This window comes from Stigmatopora nigra, chromosome 7 (assembly GCF_051989575.1).
Source record: "Stigmatopora nigra isolate UIUO_SnigA chromosome 7, RoL_Snig_1.1, whole genome shotgun sequence".
In the NCBI taxonomy this organism is placed as follows: Eukaryota; Metazoa; Chordata; class Actinopteri; order Syngnathiformes; family Syngnathidae; genus Stigmatopora; species Stigmatopora nigra.
The window spans coordinates 7,492,343-7,510,848 of record NC_135514.1 but is presented as its reverse complement, the minus strand read 5'-3'; the positions used below and the strand labels follow the sequence as shown (position 1 = coordinate 7,510,848).

Genomic DNA, 18,506 nt, shown 5'->3' with positions numbered 1-18,506 from the left:
CCCAATAAGGTTGAGCACAATACTATTTGGTCAAATGAAGCAACAAATTTCATGTAAAATCCACTTTTATTTTTCTTCACCTGCCCAAAATAGTTCAGGCTTTCCAGTTAAATTTCTAAATGCACATGTTCAGGTCATATTTACAAAGTGTTTCCAATACTGTGAAACCTGTTTAAGGTTTTCCTAAATTTTTATGAACAAATAAACAAACAGAAATCACAGAAATATTGACAAGCAATAAAAATAAAATAAGAAACAAAGACAACCCATAAAATGACCTCGTAGTATAGAACAGACTTTAAACAACTTCCAAAACCTTGAAAATGTAGCATAAAAATATTGAACTCTTGTACAACGAAGATTCTTTACGGAACAGTTTTTGGTAGTTATGTACAATTTTACAGTTCAACATTTACGAATATATAAACAAAAGGCATCAAAAACATTGTTTTTGTATTCGATTCAAAGTCCAAAACTGGAATCTAACTTTACAAGATCGGTGGCGACCGACACTAACCTAACGTTTTTGGAGTAGCCGCCCACTATGAGTAAATTGTTGGAGTATTTTGTAGCTTTGAGCCGGCCATTTTTGGGGATCGCTAAGCATGGGTTTTCTGATGCTCTGCCAGCAGGTTAGGAAAGGCAAAGGCTTTGTCACATTCGGCGCATTCATATACAATTTGGCCAACGTGGCTTTCTTGATGGTGCTGAAGTTGATTAGCGTACGCGAATGACTTGTAGCACATATCACAGCGGTACTGTCTGAATTGTTGTTCAGCATGTGTTCGCATGTGTGATGACAGATCTTGGAGTGTGTTGAAATTGAAAAAACATTGGGAGCATTTCAGACTGTTTTGCAGTGGTGCCGGCTGAGCAGGTTTCATATGCACCATTTGTTCGTGGTTTTGAAGGGTATGCTTGTAGGCAAACAATTTGGGGCAGTACTTACATTTGAATTGCTCATTTAAGTGCACTTTGTTTTGATGTTCCAAGAGAACGCTTTTCGAAAAGAATTGCTTTGTGCAAAAGCTGCAATGGTGCAAATCCACTTCGGTGACGTGAATTTCGTCTTCCTCACCAACGTCATTGTGGTTAGATTCTGCAGCCCGCTTTCCAAGGTTTATATGCGTGTTTGGGGATTTGACTGGATCTGAAGAGCTGTGAAAAGGACCACTTCCTTGAAATTTCTTGTCACCCATCTTGCGTTGCAATTGGGAAAATGATGACTGATGCCTCTGCTCATGGTCTTCCAGCTCACGTTTGGCAGAAAAACTCATTTTACATATTTTGCAATTTAGCCTGTTTGCAGAATGCACAGAAAAATGGGAAATCAAATCGGTGACCTTAATAAAACTACATCCGCAAGTGGGACATTTGTAAGTTTGAGCATTTTTTCCAGGTACAATCGCCTCATTTTCATGGGTCTTCAGGTGCCTGATGAAATGCTCAAGTGTGAGAGAGGTAATAGTGCAGCAATTACAGAAATATTCAGTCTCAGTCGTTGCATCCCGATGTAGGACACTGTGCTTTCTCAGGTGGGATGAGTGGAGAAAATGCCTATCGCAGTCAGGACAGGAATACGGCCGATCCCTAGAGGCGTTACAACCATGCTCAGAGAAGTCCATTGAGTCAGTGAAGCTTTCGTTACATAAAGCACAATTGTATTGCAGGTTTGGTATTGTGCTACTTTCGGAGAGGGGAGTAGACTTTTCAAGCAAATGTTCGTGGCGGTCAATTGACATGGTATGTACTTTTCTATGCTCAGCTCGGCTACTCTTGGAGGGAAACACTTGATTGCATATGTCACATGGAAAGTTTTCTTCCCGGTGATTAGACATGTGCTCCGCTAGCTGGGAAGCTCCAGAGAAGCTAAGCTGACATTTGGAGCAACGGTGAGGACGACTCTTGCCGTGGGTGTGTTTGTGTTTCCGCAAGGCAAAGAGCGAAACAAAGCCCCTTCCGCACACCTGACACTGCAACTCAGACTTGTGCATCCGTTTGTGCTGTTCCAACTGGGCTGCCTGGAAAAAACATCTGCCGCATTCCGCACATTCGTGAGGTTTTACCCCGAGGTGACATTTTTGGTGATCTTCTAGATTTTCTGATGTTGGGAATGTCTTTCCACACACATGGCATGGAAAGTAGGGTGCAGAGTCACTGTCGTCACTACTATTACATTCATCCTTGCCATTTTCGCTCGCCACATTGCTTTCAGAGTTCTTTTGCTCCTTCAGGTGCCAGGATTTGTAGTGTCTTCGGAGAGATTTCATGGAAGCGTAGGTCTTTTCACAGAAACGACATGGATGCATTATTTCGCGATGCTCTTCACTGTGATGATTGCCAAGAGATTGCCTAGACCAAAACCTGTAACCACACTGATTACAAGAAAATGTTCTGTTTGGGTCATGGTAGGATTTGTGGATTTCCAAATCAGATGCCGTGAAAAATGACATGGAACATTCAGAACAAGAGAATGACTTTGTTAACCCATGAGACCTCAAGTGTGTTTCCATTTCTGCAACATTGGGAAAAACACGTGTACATTTTATGCAAGCAGTGCGTCTATGGGCTTGTTCCTCTCTACCGTGCTCTTCCAGATGACTGATGAGCATCAAGCCATCAGTGAAGCTCAAATCACACTCGGAACATTGGTACTGTGTTACTTTTTCTTCGTTTTTAATGCTTGATCCTTGATCTTGATCAACCGTTTGATCCTGATCTTTGACTGGGTTTTGCGGAGACTCCTGTGAATCCTCTATGCTTATGTTTTCTTGCAAGACTCCAATGTCTGTTTCTGACACTAGAACGGAGTCGGGCAATGTAAGATTAAGGTGTGCGTTGACAGGCGTTTTCTGAGCCGCATTCTTTTCAGTGTAATATCCGTGCCTGCATTTCCTGTTGTGGTTGCGAAAAAGATTTTTATTCCAGAAGCCTTTCCCACATGTTTTACATTTGTAAGGGATGTGTTTTGAATGTATACGACAATGACCCTTGAGTCCAGCTTTATTTTCAAAGGAAATATTGCAGATTGAACAAAGAAAAGATTCTGAAACATCGCCAACAAGTTCTTTGTCGAGTTTGCAAGTCAAATTAGAGCCATCGCTTGGCTGTTGGTCAGATCTATTTGCTTCATCGGTTGGCAGTTTGGCAAGATGATGTTGAAGAGGAGCTGTAGACACAGGTATATCTATTGTTTCCATTTTGTGTGCAGCCAAAAAATGTTCCTGGAGCTGGGAAAATAACGAAAAACGCAGAGAACAGTATGCACAGGAAAAGCCCATTTTAGGGCTTAGAGGATTTTCTTCCGGCTTGGTGGACTGGGGTGACGTCGAAGGGCAAGATATTTGATGAGCCTTAAGTTTGTGTTGGGGGAACGCTACGTTACATGTTTTACAAAGCCTGACCTTGCACTTTAGCCTGTGACGTTTCAAATAGTCCTTCCGGATAAATCGCAGGCCACAATCGCATGAAAATGGTTTCTCACCCGTGTGCAAAACGATATGATACTGTAACTGCCCATTGCTCGGAAACACACGGAAGCAATAACCGCAAGAATATTTCCGTCTTTTTATCGAGGAAAGCTGGAGCTTGGATCGAATTTCTTCATTGTGTGTCTGGTTTAAGTTTTGTGATGACAAATTATCCTGCAGTGGAGTAGAATTTAGTTTCTGGTATTTTTTTTTGCAGTTTTTAGTCTTCTTGTGGAATTTCAGAGATTTTTCATGGCTAAATGCAGCACCACAATATTGGCACCTAAACAATTTAATGGAATGAAATAGTGTGAAATGGCGGGAGAGTGTAGACTGAGTTGGGAAACTCTTGGAACAAACGTTACACTCAAATCGTTCTTGTACTTCCATAGATTGACTGGCATTACAGCTTTTCCAGCCCTTACCAACATCATCCAAGCTGATTTTGGGAATGCATATTTGCAACTGCATTTGTTTTCCTTTACAATGACCATGGTGCACTTTGAGATAATCATACCGCGAAAAGCAGCTGCCACATGTTTTGCAGCGATAAGGATTCACTTCATTATGAGTCAAAATATGACGCCGCAGGCTTCGTGCTTTCACAAATGTCTTTGTGCAGAATTTACATTTGTACTCATCCTTAGATCTTTCTATTGATATCCGTGCTTCTTCTGCGGCAGTAGGCATATCGGTCAATTCCATTGAAACCTCTTTTGAAGCCTTCTTTGATTCCTCCTCCTTGGAAACATCATGGCAGCGCTTCTCATGCCGCAAATGCAATGTAATGGTTGAAAATCGCTCACCGCATTTTTTGCATGGATACGGTTGTACGCCGGTATGTGAAACGCTGTGTTTTAACAGCCTTGACCTGAACTTGAAGCTCCTTGGACAGTATGAACACTTCAGTGGAAGCATCTCTGATTGACTGAATTGGGAAGGCATCACAGGGACCTTCTGACTTTCCTCTTGACTGGTTTGACAGGCGTCGTTGTTTGAAGGTGAGGTACTTCTGGGTTCTGAACTCTCCACTGAGCACTTCTTCTTGTGAAGATAAAATTTACTTCTGCCAAAGTGCATACCACAATGGGAGCAGACACGCAAAGTTTTTAGCAGGTGGCTCTTTGTGTGGACTATTAGGTGTGCTTTTATTTTAAAGGTTCGGGGACAAATTTTACACCGATGCTCTTCGGGTTCGGGAGAGGTTTCATTATGCAATGGCCCGCAAAATTTCTCGTGAATTCTCAGGGTTTGTTTTAGACAGAAAGTTTTCCCGCACTTAACACAGCAATGAGGTTTTTCACCTGTATGTTTGAACATGTGAAGAAGCAAATAACGTCGGGTTTTGAAAGTCTGATTGCAATACGGACACGTCTTATCTGAAGATATGTGTTCTAGACTGTGTTTCCTTATTGAATAGATATCATCAAATTCCTGTTGGCAAAGAGGACAGGCTAATGTCTTTGGTTCACTTGGGTCTTGTGAAGCTGTCCAGGTCTTCAATGTTTCCTCATTTAACACAGCTTCCCTTTTGTGTAGTTTCAGATGATTGAGAAGTTCTGCGGTATTCAACAATTTCTTGCAGGTAGGGCATGGGACCCTTTTCCCTTTATGATATAATTTAATGTGGTGAATAAAATTTCTTGAATTTGGAAGAATCTTTTTGCAAAGAGTGCATGGAACACTCTGATGGACGACCTTGTGGCTCCTAAGGTAGACTTGTTTCTTGAAGCCTCTTCCACAGTCCAGACATAGGTATGGCTTTTCACCTGTGTGACACCTTTCATGCAACTTTAGTGACAATTCCGTCTCGCAGTTTTTGTCACAAAACGGACAGCGGAGGGCCGTCTGCTGATCTGATTTCACATGGCTCTCGGTCTCATCAGTCTTTGCCATCCCGAAAGATGTCCAAAGTGGTGTCTCGTGGTCGATCATTTTTCCTGTGCCTTCAGACGCATGTTCTTTTACATGTTCGGAGAGACCAGATTCTTTCTCGAAAACTGCTGGGCAGGCATCACATTTGTAAGAGTCTTGAGTTATAGGGGTTGCTAATTCAGATTTCTTCTGCTTGTTTTCCAAGGCCACGTTTTGCTTTCCATCTGGCTTCACCTGTGATTTTACCTTCTCTTTTGGTAATTCCCCAAAGGTTCTTTTGAGGCATACATATCTGATATGCTTGTACCAACTATTTGACTGAGTAAATAAAATATGGCACCGGGGACACTTGAATTTATCGCCAAATGTTTTCAAATTACGACAAGCTACTCTTGCGCAATCACGCAAATGTCTAGCTCTGTTGTAGAAGTGCATGAAAAGTCGTGGACAGAGAGGACATTTATATTTATGCCTCATCTCATTTTCAGTTTCCTCAACAGGTAAGGGCATCAAATTGCTTCTTTTCGCTAGTTTCATAGTTGTCTGGTTTTGCCAAACACCTGGAGGATGCCCTTTGTGCTTGTTGTAAACATGCTTCTTGACTTGACTCGGAGAAGAGTATTGTCTGCCACAATAGACACAGACGTTGGCTGTGCAGATGTCGAACAAATTCACAAAACACTGTGGCAGATTTTCAGCCCGTGCCATGTCCATGGCATCTATTTGTGGTGTTGATGGTCTACTTTCATCTTTAACTAACTTGAAAACTTTTCGGACAATTGATACCACATCTGGATTTGCCGTTTGAAGTTTCTTGCACATACCGGTTTTGTTCAGGTGCCTATTTAATGAACCCTTCTGTGCGAAATACATGTTACACTCATTGCACTTAAAAGGTGTTTTTCCAGTGTGAAGACGCATATGTGTCAGATACTTAAGTGTTCTTGAGAATTTCTTATCGCAAAAGCTGCAACAATGAATTTGTCTTTTTCCATAAGCAGAAGCAAGTTGTTGAAGCTCTTGGGGTTTGTTGCTCACATGCTTATCAGGAAGTCCATTGCTTATTAGGTATTGATTGGATTGCTGAGAATATTGGAAAATTTGATCTGAATGTTCACAGTGGTAATGTTCAATTAGATGATCGACCCTGTGGGTAATTTGCTGGCAAACTGCACACTGGTATAAACTACTTGATGCGGGCTCCATTTTTTTAATAATTACAACAGGCTGTAGGCGCTTCCTCATCTGTAATGATGATTTTACAATGCAATCTTGTGCCTGTGACCCATTCTTTATGTTGGAGTTTGACTGGACAATAGGTTTTTCAATGGGAGGTTCACCAGACCGCTCGATGAGTACCAACTTGTCTTTCTCTGAAGTGTCCCTTACATCAGGAAACACCTTTACATTTTCATCAGTGCACAGTGTTTGCTCTTGTGCTGAAGGAAATTGACTTTGATCATGTGACTTTTCATGACACTGAGGAGAGGTTTCCCCAGTATCTTGATCTTTGCTGGAACAACATTCATTAGTCAAATCGCTCTTCTGAGGTAAGCATTTTAAATCATTTGAAGTGCCGTGTTTGTTCTCAGCATCCAAATCCAAGATAGAATTATCAATAGTTTCACTACTACAATTTTCATCTTGAGATGATGTCTGATTCTCCTTGTGGAATTCCACCATTGCTTTTTTGTCACAAATATTTGTGTCTGCACTTGAGCAGGACTCTTCTGGACAGCTAAAAGTAATCTCATTATCTGGTTTCTTATTGTCCCTTCCAAGATCATCACTGGCCAAACTATTCTCTGTTGGAGTAGTTGAATTTTGAGAGGGGCCCGAATCAAGACGCAAACTCAGCTTGTCACTGGTAACAGTCAAAGGGCCATCACATATTGGAGCAGAACAACAGATATTGTCCAGAACTTTTTGAGATGGCTGATCTTTTAATAACTGTACACAGGCACCAATATCCTGGCTATTGGCCAATAGCATATTTGAACATTCTGCCAGTTCACTAACAATATTATTACACTCTGACTCCGGAGGATCTGAGAATTGAGGGTTGTCAGGCTTCATTTTATTTTCCTCACATTGAACTTCCGTTTCTGACTGAGGGACGTCTATTTCCATGATTTCATCTTGACTGCAAACTGTATTTGTTTCCTTTGGTACATTGAATGGTTCCTCACCTAGCGAATCCAATTCATTTTCTTCCATTTGATTGACAGCTCCGTAAGTGTCCTCAACATTTGTCAAGTTTATTTCTTGTTCAATGGCGGGAGAATTATTATAGCGGGCTTCTTTTTCAATTGGGCACGATTCATTAATTTCTTCTTCTTTCTCCAATTCATGGTCCCCATCTTCCACCTTTGCAAATGACGGTTTTGTATGTTCCGGTGTCACATTTTCCTGCTCCATATGATCAGGGTCATCCTCTGTGCCACTACGGTTTTCATTATCACGTATTGACACGTCTGAATAGTCTACTCCAATTAAGTCCTTTGCAACACTTGACATTGCTTCTTGAATTGGAAGTCTTTCTTCATCATTAGAATCCTTAATGCTCCCGCTATCGGTTGTAGGAATATCGGAGAATTCTTGATTGTATTCCGTGTTAAAAGTCCCATTTTTCTCAGAATCTTGGTTCGCATCTGGGAGACATTCAGCTAGATTTTCTCCGTGTATGTATTTTAGTGAACCCGGAGAGATATCGTTAATCTCGTTTGAAAAAGTCACATTTTCAGGATGGGAGATAAGCCATTCGGACGGACTTCGTTTCGTCAAAGAATCAGACTTAGACTCCTGATTTGGAGTAGTCATGAATTTACAAGGCGGTCTTGTTTCATTTGCATCTCTGTCTGAACAACTACTGACATCTGAATAGTCTTCAAGAAGTGATGAAGCTAAGAGTTCACAGTTTTGCTTAAGTCCTTCTAACTCCACTGAATAGGATGAAGGCAAAGGTCCAGACGAAGATAATCCATTTGTAGCAATATCATTAACATCAGTACCTTCACATCTCAATGAGGTATCCTTTAGTATGAGTTCCTCATCAGGTTCCCAAGGGGATTCTCTATAAAAGCTGTCATAAGCACAATCAGAAGTAGAGTTTCCCACACTTGAGTAAAAGTTTGTATCGAATGTGGAGTCTGTTGCAGGGGGATCATGTGAACCTGTGGAGTTGGAGAACTCGTCCTGCCCCACGAAGGTTTCTATATGCTGGGCAAGACTTCCTTCTGGTTCTGATGTCCTCAACGTCTTTGATTCTGGTGACAATGGTGTGATATTTTGAAGATACGTATCCCACTCATGAGCCATTATCCTCTACAATTCTGGGATTTGCCTGTTATCCCTAGAATAAAAAGCATCACATAATATAAATAGAATAGGATTAAAAGACAACAATCTAGTACTACACTTTCAGCTTGTCCCGTGAGCATACACTACAGCGAATCAACTTTTCCACTTTACCCTGTCCTTTGCATCCTCCTTACACTCACCCGATACTTTCTCCAGTTCTTCCACCCTGGGTGCACACTGTTCATCCCTTCCCTCCCAAATTCTCTATCAGACTGTTGTTGACAGTGTACATAAATTCCTCTACCTTCTTTCAATCCATTACTTGAAACTTCACAGGTCTTCCCGGGATCTTCTCCTGAACCATAGGTTCTGGAGCTGCATGGGGCTCTTTCGCACTGCATTATTGGCTCACTGGAGCATTTTCAAGTGTTTGGAAATGGGAGAGGTATATTTTTTGCTGTAATATGTTTTTTGTGGGAGACAAACATTCGTAATGTTTTCCAATGCTCTAAGAATGTATAGGACAAATTTAAATTTCAACATTTCTGTCAATGAAGACTTTCGTCTTAGCCTGCGACACACTGCCATCAGCTCGGTGGGATGCTAGGCTTGTCACTGTTGTAAACAAACCAGCGAATATGTGATGGATCCAAGGGGAGAATCGAAAAATAGAAAAACTATGGATTTGTTTCTTGGACTGAATCATTTGCATTGATTGCCCATGCAGAAGGATTGCCTAAATGTTTGCTCTGTAGCAAGACATTGTCAGATAACATTGTCACGTAGAAAGACATTTCCAGGTAACGGTAAGGCATGCTACATTTGCAGCCGAGTACCCAGTTGGCTTTTAAGGCTTTTACATTTTTGCAGCTCCAGTCATATGTATTTTTTTTCATCCAACATTTTGGGTTGCCGACCCCTGGTCTAGCTTCAACCCCCTTCTCCCATAACATTGTATAACTCTGTAGCTTTATACCCATATAGGTTCCACAACTTTGTACGTCTCCTTTTTTCTTGAAGATAGGCACCACCTTCTGCCCAATCTTCTTTTCTTCTTGCATTGTACTAACCAATTCTGTTGAGAAAAAAAACTACGCTACCACAACTCAAGATTTCCATACCTCCACATGTCATCTGGGCCAAAAGCATTTGTCTTTTTCTTCGTCTTCGTTGCCTGTCTAACTTGAGCATTGCTCATCTTTGTCACTACCTGGCGCATTACAGGTGCCCCTACTACTTAGTTCTCTCTCATTTTCCTCATTTAATTTCTCAAAATTATCTTTCGACCACACTACTGGCCCCTGTCAACACCTTTGTATCCTTGTCCTACTCATGCTAATGAACATGATTAATAAATCCCACCTTATTTTGAGTGTAGGATGACTCGAGGGTTTTTGGGAAAGGAGTCACATCGGAAAGAAACCCTGAAAAGAAAGCAAAAGAACAATTTAGTAACTGCCACAGATCCAGTATCTAACACTACTGATCCTTAACATAAGAACTATACACCATAATGGAAAAGAGGAAATGTAAAGGTTTACAGTCTTGTCTTCTCATGTGATTAAACTGTGAATTAACCAAACTTCAATTTTAAAGACCTGAGACAAAACAGATTAAAATGAAATGATTTTTGAAGGTTAACTTACCTATTTTTATCCTATTATTTGGTCGGTACTGTATTTTCATAACTATAAGGCGCACTAAAAAGTCTTAAATTTTCTCCAAAATAAACAGGGTGCCTTATAATGCAGAGCGCCCTGTGTAAGCTGTTGATTTGCGACTCCATGCGTGCTCATCTCACACCAGCAGTGAAAAACCAAGTCACGAAAATGAACTCAGAAATTTCCGTCATTCCCGGAGGATGTACTAAAGAACTCCAACTGTTGCACATCAGCATCAACCGGGCTTTCAAAGTAAAGTTGAGAGTGGCATGGGAACAGTGGATGGAAGCTGGCGAGCACAGCTTCACAAAGGGTGGCAGGCTACACCGAGCTAGTTGCATGAGAACAGTGGATGGTAGCTGGCGAACACAGCTTCAAAAAGGGTGGCAGGCTGTGTCGAGCTAGTAACGCTACGATTTGCGAATGGATTGTGGCCGCCTTTAAAAAGGGTGCGTCCTTTGTGTATGTCAAATTGAGAAATAGCACCCGTTACTGACACTGCCGCTTTGAATGTGATGCGCCATATAGTCATGAAAATACGGTATATCCCATTCCAGGAGGCACCCAAAGCAAAATAATCGAGCCATCTCATCTGGCCCCAGAAGATCAGCAGCGCAACACTACTCCGAGCCTCCTCCGAAATAAAATCCCCATCCAATTTCTCTGCAGCTGGCTCAGAAATTAGAAATCCAAACTGGGGAGACAGTTTCCAGTCACACTACAGGTTGTCAGCAATTGTTTAGTAAGACATGGTTGTGGTAATGACCTCGTATGGGGCTGCATGTATGCTGCTGGGGAACTACTTTTAATCAGACTTGTACCAGTACATGGGCCACATGAATAATTATTTAGATTTTAAACATTCATTCAACATTTCATCCAATGAAAAGAGCATGTTCACAGGAGCCGTCGGATAAACTGCCTGCCACCCGGAAACGATGCCGGTACCCCTACCTGCAGGGACAGTCGACGAAATGCTGTCAGTGGGCGAGAACAATTCCCTAACCGACCGATGAGGAGAGATTGGAAGGGCAGGAGCACAAAAAGACACTCCAATCCACAACCCAATCACCAGCTTGGACTTCCCCCATCTGGCTGAAAGCACAGTGGGACCTCTATGAGCCAGGAAGACTAGCATGGAAACTGACCTCCCCCATAGAGAACAGCCCCCCACTTCATGAGCAGCATGTTTGCCATAGCCAGGACCAAATGGGACAGTGCAAAGTAAGCAAGACTGGGGCCGGAGAGAGGGGAGGGGGAAAGACTGTGAGAAGTCAACTGATGGAGCTCGATTCTCTTGATCTTTGTCGACGGACATTTGACATAGTGACAGTTGTATGCTGACAATGACAGTGAGACAGTGACTATTAGGGACAATTAATGGGGGGTGATCACACCTATGCAATACTCTTGTGTGTAATCGTTTTTGACTTTATTGATGTGAATACTTTTGCAACAATGAAATACATGCATTCAATCTGAGCCGCTTATCCTCACAAGAGTCACAAGGGTGCTGGATCCATCCAGCATTCACACCCACATTCTGTTGTCATTCACATCAGGCATTTCCTCTGTATAGCCCTAATATGCTGTTTCTTTGAGTGTGCAGTGCATGTAGTGGAGACAATGCGCACCGACCAATTGGGCGCAAGGACCATTTCAGAGAAAATTTTAGAATTTATTGCAAACTATAGGTGCGAAAATACGGTACTTTTGCAACCCACTGTATATTTAGATGTACGATTTACTCTATCTGAGAGCAAATCTAAAAATGTGTGTGTGCGTGGAACAAAGAAGGAAAGAGGGAATGTGATGGTGATGTGCTACCATTTTGTCTCTCCAAAGATACGGGGAAATGACTCAGGACTGAAGGGGGAGGATGGGAATTGGAAAATTGATTGCACCTGTCTTTGTTTACAGCAGAGGGCAACAACATGGACTAATGGCCTTTTTCTGTTGAGCTACTGCTTATACGGGACTTGTGCTCATCAGTGAACAAGCAGAAATGAAAATCCTCCCACCAAAATATATTTGAATTTTACAGATGCATGTCATAACTTGAAATTTCTTTCGTATCCTGAGACAAAATTTTACTATTGGTGCTTTTCTTACCCCTAAAGAATTCCTATGTAGAGGTACCACAGTGCAAGCCCATTTACCCACATCAACCTACACTGTTGACCCTGGTACTTCAAGTCCTCTACCTTCTTTACAGCTAGTACTCCTTGCATCTTCACTGTTTATCCCAGGACCTTCACATTTACACACATGTATTCTGTTTTACTCCTGCTCATGTTCATTCCTCTCTTTTCTAAAGGAGAACTATACTTCTCTGGGTTCTCCCTTACCAACTTCTTGGTCTCAATACAGATCACAATATAATTTGCAAACATTTTTATGACAAAAATATTTCAAAGTAAAATGAGCTATTAATGAAGCTTCCAAATGTATCTTAAAAACATGTAAATGAGCAGTAGCTGTGGGAGGAAATGAAAATTGGCAAGAGGCAGTGTGGGTGACCAACGAAATCTCTAGCTTTGTGACATCAAGTCCTATTCCTAAAAGTGAAGTTTTAAATTAGTATCACATCCAAATTAGTCACTGTTTGGTCCACTTTTTTAGAGTATGCTACAAAACAGTAGTAACAAATGTGGCTTCAACCACCATTCATACCAACAAGCTGCCTCGTAAGTGTATTAGATATAAATGGGAGTCCATGTTTAGTTGTTTATACCCCAATATTGACTGGCCTGTCCAGGGTGGACTGCACACTTCAGGAGCCTAATTGGGGTGAATATATTTGAAAATGGCTGGACAAAATAAAACAATGAAGTCCTAGAAAAAAAACAGCTCGTTAGATGGACTGGAGGCAAACCTCTATGTTTTCCTTCAAGTGATAACGGTTAACAGTGCTTACTGTTAACAAAATTATGTGCTTTAGTTTATGTTTGACAGAAAGCTAACAAGTGCCATTCGGCTTCCAAATGTCACCGTGCGTCGTGAAGCACATAAGGAGATCACAGGCAGTCCGAATATTGGCAAACGGATTAATTAGGCTTTTTAATAACCTAGTAAACTATTTGCATCAAAGCCATCAAAGCCATATTTAGACCACATTCAGCAAGGAAGTGTTGGGACTCCCGTCCCGTTCTTGGTCCTCTAGCGGTGACACGCTTTGTGTATTGGGGGACGACTGTGATGGCTAACCATAGCGTTAGCCTAGCATGCTATTTGCAATTAGATATGAAGCACTTAACGGCGATCATAAATGCTGTAGACCGGTACATACCGGCTTAGTGCTGCGTTCCGTCCGCGAGTCCGCCGTTGTCTTACGTCTCGGATTTAGGGTGTTCTTTGAGTGCCGTTTTCCTTTTCGTCACAAAGGATGACCTCTTCCTTTGGAGTGGGGTTACTTTATCAATAAGATCTCGGGGAGACTAGTAAGGAGGAAGGGGGCCAAGGGGGCTCTACTCAAATGGATACCGTTCTTGATGAGACGCGAGACTACAAACACGCCCTTGGGTCGAGAATTTGTGGTAGATCATGACGTTCCTCCATTTTCTTTCCTTTCCCTTAGCGTATTTCTCAAACAATGTGCCGCAAATACGTACGTCGGACTAAGCGGGACCAATAACAAGGTTGCAGGGAGTCGCGGAGAGCCCTCCCCTCTTCGCTCTATGGCGCGAATCATCCTCGACCGCTTCCGGTTCTCCATCGGTGCTCCTCGCAGCCGCAGTCGGTCCTACCTCCCCGGTGTTCTGGCTCTGCGGTGTGTGCTTAATGTACTCTGCGCACCACGGCGAAGTCCTCATCGGTATCTACGGGGGTCCCTTGTGTGCTCCCATACTTCCACGTTGACGTGGAGGCGATAGAACCACCGCTGGAGCGCCTGCTCCCCTACTGGAACCCGGTGACTCCCTGGTCCCTTAAGGGTTAATCGGTCGATTCCCACCATTTTGTGAGCAGGATCCGCAACAAAATGGTGCAGGCTGACTTGTATAAGTCCCTTTGGGCAAACCCCCTAGTGGTGAAACAGGAGGAATATTTCTTGGTATTTCAAGGACTAAGATAGTAATAATTTACTATAAGACTGTAGGTAATTACATAATTAGGTAAAGGGTGGTGAAATTTAGAATAAAGCATGGAGTACTTTGAAAAGTCTTCTAAAACAGGCATTCAAGGAGGCAGGGGGGTCAATCTTATATTTTCGTCAATAGTAATAAGAGTGGGGTTGGTTTCTGCCACACAGGAGATACTTGATGTTGACGTTGCATGTATTTCAAGGAGTAATTTATGTGTCCTCCTGACAACATTCATTTTCCTGCACTCTGGACTGGTGGGCAGCCAATCGCAGGGTAGTAAGAGACAACCATTCACGCTCTTACTCATACCTAAGGACAATTCAAAGCATTAGACCAGACTACGTTGCACCTGTTTTAGGATGTGGGAGGAAACTGGTGTACCTTGAGAAAACCCATGCAGGCATGGAGAGAACAGACAAACTCCACAAAGGAAGATTAGAACACACCAAGGGGGATTGAACCATTGATATCAGAACAACGAGTCTAACATTCCTGCCAATACAAAGAAGCTGTCTACAACGGGTCTTTGACATTGTAGACAGTATTGACTCAAACACAGTGTAGTGGCATAGTAACTGCCACAAAATATTGTAAATGCTTCACAATGATGTTTCCTCAGTCATGGTCCCTGGCAGAGATTTCGTCTCCTCAGTCAGATTACATCCCTGGGACAATTCTGTGACCTACTGGTGACTAAATCTCCAAAGAAACTAAACAATTAACTGCATCTCTTTGGTGGACTGTCCAATTTCCACCAGGTCACCACCTTTACTCGAGGCCAGTGAACAAGGTCCAATAATCACTGTGTCAACATTTTTATGTATATGGCGAACAGTGACTACTCACATAGAAGAATACTGATTTGGTTTGGAGCTGCCAACTGTTAAGAATGTATTACAAATACCAGAGCAGTGGTTCTTAACTTGGGTTCAGTGAATCGGTCTCCGGAGTTCGGTGTAGCCTCTGCCGTGGATGTCAAGACACATCAACTCATCACGTCTATTCAAAATAACATGCCCCACTTGACCATTACTGGCTGCAGATGATCCTGTGACATTGCTTGGCCATTCAGTGCTGGAAGGAATTTATATATCTTGAAATTGAAAAATGTACACTCGATGAATGCGCATATGAACCAGAGTCTACTGTTTTGTAGTTCTTGCCAATAACATTTGTCCAAATACTTTTCTAGGTATAGTAAATAATAAAAACAATTCTGGAAGGATGATTATAAGAAGAAACTAAAAAGTACACAAAATCCAGTAATTTCTCCTTATAATTTTAATTGGTGACCCAAAAATATCACAAAGATCCACCCGGTTTCATTCAAGACATGAGATTTAAAAAAGTACAAAAATGGGTTGTATTGACTTTTGCATGGAAAGTAAGTCTTAATTTCTTCATGGAGCCTCATGGATTTTTTTTGGTGAGCATGACATTAGACTGTTAGAGGCAATCTTCACCAATAAGATTAGGAGATGTAATTTAACATTTTGTATTAGCACTGTGGAACCATTTGGTAATTTTAAGAGCTTTTTAAAATGTTTTGATGTTCAATAAGAGAATCTTGTCATCACACTATAAAACAATTGTATGATAGCCTGACCTATGCTAAATGTCCCCAAACTGCATTAAATGACATGCAAGAAAACACTCAACTCCATTCTTGGAAATAACAATACTTACAGGTCAAACATTATTTTCTTTGCCATGAGAAGTCTGATGTTGAAGAAACAACTCCAAACAAGAGAATGTCTCGATGCACTCAGTGCATTCATAGACCACATCGGAGTTTCCTTTCTCATTCGGGGTGTAGCCCAGCATGTCATTATCCTTAGTATTGAGACCCTTTGCAGCCTTTCCGTTTGTGTTATTGCCATGGGATGATTGTTCCACAGCCATTTTTTGCCAACCACTTGGGTGATTCTTAAGGTGACGCTTAAGTAAGGAAGCGCTTATGAATTTAGCAGGACATATGGGACACTTATTGAGAAGTCTTTTGTGATGCCGCAAGTGACGTTGGTAAACATACTCCACCCCAAATCTCTTGCCGCATTCTTGACACTTGTAGTTGACTCGGCCTGATCTCTTTGTTCTCTTCCCGTTTTGATCTATTTCTGGTGTGGTCTGTTTATTTATTAAATTGTGTCTCTGTGCCCGGAATATCAAGTGCTTCAATCCTGGTTTATTTTGTAATTCAGCTGCGTGATTCATATTGAGATGCCTCGTAAGATCACAACGCTGGGGGAAATGCCGACCACAAAATGTGCATTTGTGCATAGTGCCCTTGTGATATCTCATGTGTCTTGACAAACTACTCGAATGATTGAAGACACACTGACAAAGTTTACAGGAATATAGTTTTCCATTGGTACTCATTGCCCTTCTACGTTGTGCTTTAATGACATTTTTTGGCTTTTGGGGGAGGATTTCTTGGTTCAGCTGATGTATGGGCTGATGTTCTTTAAGTGTAGTTACATTTGGGAAACAATCCCCACATAAACCACATCTGTACGTTGTGACAGGTGTAGTGTCAATGTTGTTGCTTGTAATTTTATGGTTCATTTCAACATCGTTCTTAAGCTCTGTGATGTTGCCGTTACTGTAACCGTTTTCAAGTAGTCTGTCATTATGATCTTTCGATCTCGATTTCGCTTCATATTTCGGTGCAAATGTAGCATTAGATGCTTTACCTTTACAATGGTGTTGTGCATGAGTCTGAAAATCTGACATCCAAATGAAATTTAAGTTGCATTTCCGACATGAATACATTTTGGGTAAATTATCTTCATCATTGGTCTCCAGATTTTCAGTAGTGGAAGTTGTATGACTTTCTTTTTGATGAGCGACCAAGGCAAATGCTTTGACGAATCGCTTTCCACAATAAGTGCAGGAAAGGAACCGTTCTCGTGCATGTCCTTGCAGGTGCGTCTCCAGCACTTGCCGACCTTCAAAAATCTTGCAGCACAAAGTACACCTGTAGTTTTGCTCTACATTTCTATACTGCTGGTGGTAATGTAAACTTTTCAAACTGTTGAATGATTTACAACATATTTCACAATGGTAGTCGACCTCAGTACGCTTTTTCCTTGCACTTTCCAATTCCAAGGGCTTCTGGTTATTTGCTTCTGGAATAGACCACGGCCGTGGTCCGGGGGACAAAGATTTGGCAATCGGTGTAATAGTTGGCAGTACTCCAGGCGATGGTGGTTTTACAGGGGAAAGAGACACTGACAAGCCATTTAAAATGGCAAGTGTGCCGTTTTCTTGTAAGACGTATTCTCGAGGGACTTCAAATCCGTTCGCTGAGCCATCAAAGGAAAATGATTCCAAAGGTCCATGAATGGTCATGTGGGCTAACACTTGAGGGTAATGAGTGAACCCTTCACCACACTCGGTGCAGATGAATGTACATGGATCGCCACCATATTGTGTTGAAGATACATTATTCATTGTTTTCTGTCTTTCCATGATGAAATGATGTGGTCCATGTGCTGAAGGCATCACTTACGTGGCGCAGAGAAACTATCCAAAAACTCAGAGAACCAAGTTCCATGAGTTGTTAAAAGGAAATGTCCTCAGTCCCCCAATAAACATCAACCAAATGTATCCTGTGTGCATTCAATTCTGTACAGGTTGTCCATCTTCTAACAGTACCTAGAAGGAAAAAAAAAGTTCACAAATCAAAGTCACGATCAAATGGGGACTAGCCTTTGTCGTTTTACCAAAATGATCAGTGATGTTAGGTTTCAGCTTGATGTCCATTTTTATTTTGCAGCAGTAATAGTTTATGTAACATAAATACATATGCATTTGTCAGGCTGCCAAACTTCACGCTTAGCCCTCTTGCTTTGGTCAGACTGATGAAACTCCCTTTTATTTTCGTTAAATGATTTATATCAAGAACGATACTCAATGGTATCTGACATTTTAGGGATCCATGTAGAAACTCCCACAGGACTTTGTGCCACAAGTACTTACCGTATTTTCACGACTATGATGCGCATCGTATTTTTAGCCGCAGTGTCAACGCCGAGTGCTATTTCTGTATTTTACACACACACACCATTCTTTTAGACGCAGCCAGGCATGACATATATATTATTTATTGATGAAAA

General features: G+C 41.7%; 2 protein-coding genes across 4 annotated transcripts in view; both read right to left on the bottom strand.

The window, feature by feature from the left end:
* Positions 1–47: 47 nt before the first annotated feature.
* znf1035 (zinc finger protein 1035) lies at positions 48–14,206 on the bottom strand. The gene is made up of 3 exons (XM_077721570.1): positions 13,596–14,206; positions 10,008–10,069; positions 48–8,697 (listed from the first exon to the last, which is right to left on the bottom strand). Exon 3 carries the CDS (start codon positions 8,661–8,663, stop codon positions 600–602), a length of 8,064 nt encoding a protein of 2,687 aa, XP_077577696.1. The 5' UTR covers positions 8,664–8,697; positions 10,008–10,069; positions 13,596–14,206; the 3' UTR covers positions 48–599.
* A 1,440-nt stretch (positions 14,207–15,646) lies between these two features.
* LOC144199757 (calaxin-like) overlaps positions 15,647–18,506 on the bottom strand; it is a 29,189-nt gene continuing 26,329 nt past the window's right edge. For all 3 annotated transcript variants that reach the window (XR_013326962.1, XR_013326963.1, XR_013326964.1), the window contains one exon: positions 15,647–18,045. The gene's annotated coding sequence lies outside the window, so the exon portion shown is untranslated. The remainder of the gene's footprint in view (positions 18,046–18,506) is intronic.

Bases quoted from the DNA above. Each gene is read 5' to 3' on its own strand.
- znf1035 (XM_077721570.1), bottom strand. From the start codon at position 8,663: ATGGCTCATGAGTGGGATACGTATCTTCAAAATATCACACCATTGTCA.